At 46.5% G+C, this 3,417-nt stretch overlaps 1 protein-coding gene across 1 annotated transcript; it reads right to left on the bottom strand.

The window, feature by feature from the left end:
• Positions 1-394: 394 nt before the first annotated feature.
• Positions 395-1,318, bottom strand: LOC122449339 (olfactory receptor 4S1-like). The gene has a single exon (XM_043480858.1). The coding sequence runs from the start codon at positions 1,316-1,318 to the stop codon at positions 395-397; it is 924 nt and encodes a 307-aa protein (XP_043336793.1).
• Between the last annotated feature and the right edge of the window lie 2,099 nt (positions 1,319-3,417).

The following is a 3,417-nucleotide window of genomic DNA, read 5'->3' as shown; positions in this document are numbered from 1 at the left end:
GACCCAGGTTCAATCCCTGGATCAGGAAGATCCCCTGGAGAACGGAACAGCTAGCCACTCAAGTCTTCTTGCCAGGAGACACCCATGGACAGAGGAGCCTAGCAGGCTACAGTCCATGGGGTTGCAAAGAGTCAGACATGACTGAAGCAACTTAGCATACATGAGCCTCCGGGACTACGACCCCACCTTGACTGTAGTGATTACAATTTACTTTTATTTGTATTCCCAGTGCCTCACTCATTGCAGATAATAAATATTTAATGACTGGAAGATTAAGGGAACAAGTGGAATATTATTAGAAAAAGAGCAAGAGTTGCCATTACAAGCATCAGACCAGAGATGCAAAATCATCTTAGATGCTACAAAGACAGGAAGTTTCCCGAGTCCAGGCTCATCAGATACCTTGCAGTTTCACTTCTCCCCCCAAGCTCCCCTTGACCCTGAAGATCTTCCTCATGGCACTTTTCACCTCACTGTTCCTCAGCGTGTAGATCAGAGGGTTCAGCAAAGGTGGCATGACGATGTTAAAGAGGATGACGAGTTTGTCAGCAGCCAGGGTGGTGGAGGGTCGAATGTACATGAACATGGGGGGCACCAGGACCAGAAGCACAGTGATGATATGTGAGCCGCAAGTGGACAGAGCCTTGCGCCGGCCCTCAGAAGACCGGCTTCTCAGGCTCAGTAGGATGACCACGTAGGAGATGATAAGGATGATGAAGGACACTAAAGAAATCATGCCGCTGTTGGCCACCACGATGAGCCCCACCACGTAGGTGTCCGCACAGGCCAGCTTCAGCAGGGGATGGACGTCACAGAAGAAGTTGTCTATCTCACTGGGCCCACAGAAGGGCAGCTGGACCGTGAGGAGCGTCTGCAGGATGGAATGCAGGAAGCCAGCCACCCAGGAGGCCCCCGCCAGCAGGCCACACCTCCGGCGGCCCATGACGGTCGTGTAGTGCAGGGGCTGGCAGATAGCCACGTAGCGGTCATAGGCCATGGCCGTGAGGAGGAAGATCTCGGTGCCACCAAAGAAGTGGGCAGAAAAGAGCTGGGTCATGCAGCCCTCGAAGGAGATGGTCTTGCGCTCCACCAAAGTGTCGGATGGATAGCACATGTCGGCACAGGACAAGTGGCTGAGGAAGAAGTACATGGGGGCATGCAGGGTCTTGCTGGCATTGATGGTGACGATGACCAGAAGGTTCCCCAGGACCGTGAGCAAGTGGAAGACGGAGAAGACCAGGAAGCAGGCACGCTGCATCTCCCAGCTCTGGAAAAGGCCGAGCAAGACGAACTCAGTCACGTTGTTCTTGGCGCCCATGGATTGTCTTCCCTGAGCACTGACAATCGGGTTAGGTCTGCAAGGACACAAACTGCAGGATATAAGAAAGCTTCCCATAGAGAAGGGACTTGTGGACGCCGTGGCGGGAAGGGAGGGCGGGATGAACAGAGAACATTGTTGACATATACATACACTGCCATGTGGGAATAGACAGCTATGAGAAGCTGCTGATGGCACAGGGCGCGCAGTCTAGTGATCTGTAATGACCTAGAGGGGGAGGGATGGGGGGTGGGGGAGAGGCTCAAGAGGGAGGGGATATCTGCATTCTCATAGCCGAATCTCGGCTGTTGTACAGCAGAACTTTGTAAAGCAATTATAGTCCAATTAAAAAAAATAAAAAATTAAAAGAAGGTTTCCCATATCCAGCAGTCAGGACACTGTAAGTCTGATAATGACTCTAACACCTTATTTCAATGGGTGTCATAACTAACACTCATAACTCCTTTCTATGCTATAGCTAAAATACAGTATGTGGAAAGCATTTTGTTATCTAGACCCTGTAAGATTTCATGTACAGATCTACCCTAGAACATACATGTATCAGAACAAAGACCAGAGACAGACCTGGGAAAATTGGAAAGCATGTAAAATAAATAAATGAAAGAATAAGTGAATGCATAAACAAATGTCTCAGATACTATGCTATAAATGATTATGAGATTTAAAGTTGTATTAAATTCAACAGAATTGTTGAACCCTCTAAGTGCCAACAAAGATTGTCACTGACCATTAAGAGCCTAGGACCATATCAAATGTCCTTACCCATAGGGCTATGTATAGAATAAAATTTTAAAACAGTTTAAAGGGGGAAGGTGAGAGATGTCAACATTACAAAGCTGGGCTTTGTCTACATAAATCAGTAAGTTTGAAAAACCACCATGAGGACCTCGGTAACAAGCAGAGTGCTGGATGGTAATCATTTCATAGTCAAGGGCAGGTTGGCAGAGTGTAGGGAAAAAGGAAGTGAAATCGTATAGGACTGTTTTGAGTAGCGCTTTTATCACAAGTATCTTGTTATTGTGGTGGTTTTTTTTAAAAAAGGCAAATGACATTTATGAATAGAAGGACAGTAAAGTGATAGTCGCTCAGTCATGTCTGACTCTTTGCTACCCCATGGGCTGTAGCCCACCAGGCTCTTCTGTCCATGGGATTCTCCAGCAAGAATACTGGGGTGGGTAGCCATTCCCTTCTCCAGGCGATCTTCCCAACCCAGGGATCAAACCTAGGTCTCCTGCATTGCACTCAGATTCTTTACCTCCTGAACCACCAGTGAAGCCCAGCAGAACAGTAGAGATGATCACATTTGGGGACTTTCCCAGCGGTCCAGTGGCTAAGACTCTACACTCCCAATGCCAGGGGCCCAGGCTAAATCCCTGCTCAGGGAACTAGAATGCACATGCCACAACTATGTGTTTGCATGCCGCAACTAAAGATCCTGAGTGCTGCAACTAAGAAATGGCACAGCCAAATAAGTAAATAAATATAATAAATGTTTTTAAAAAGATGATCACATTTCATAAGGACTAGAGAAGCTCCAGCCCCTACATTCCCAGGAGACTTAGGATCCTGGAAAAGGTTCACAGAAGACTGAAAGGAAGAATCGATATGCCTGGGGCATTGACCCACCAAGGTTGACACAAAGAATTCCCACTCAAAGCCTCTTCCACTCCTTCCTACCTCCAAATCCAGGCCCCAAACACACTGCTTGTCTTCAAGCAGTTGAATCTACTTCAAGCTGAAAATTAAAACAATAAGCAATGACAATGCCAGGGGCAAGAACAAGGAAAACATTGTCATGTCCTGGGATATTACCCAGACTTAATTAGCTTCTCCCTTATCCAGAAATTTCCTAAAATCCAGTATCTTACAGCAAGATTCTTCTACCTCCTGCTCAATTTGTGAAAATGGTTTTGATCAGATGTTTAAATTCACCCATGAGGCAGAGAGGAGAGATAGCACTGGAAATAGCCAGCCAGTTCCTGCCCCTGAAGGAGAATGCTATAAAAATAATAATAATAATATAATCATTGTGTAGACCCCAAAACAGACTTTGATAGTAGATAAATAACCTAACCATT

The sequence above is a fragment of the Cervus canadensis genome, chromosome 11, assembly GCF_019320065.1.
Source record: "Cervus canadensis isolate Bull #8, Minnesota chromosome 11, ASM1932006v1, whole genome shotgun sequence".
In the NCBI taxonomy this organism is placed as follows: Eukaryota; Metazoa; Chordata; class Mammalia; order Artiodactyla; family Cervidae; genus Cervus; species Cervus canadensis.
The sequence above is the reverse complement of the archived record's forward strand: the minus strand, read 5'-3'. Positions and strand labels throughout refer to the sequence as shown.

What these genes read in the sequence shown, in the direction of transcription:
- LOC122449339 (XM_043480858.1), bottom strand. Translation starts at nt 1,318, where the DNA reads ATGGGCGCCAAGAACAACGTGACTGAGTTCGTCTTGCTCGGCCTTTTC.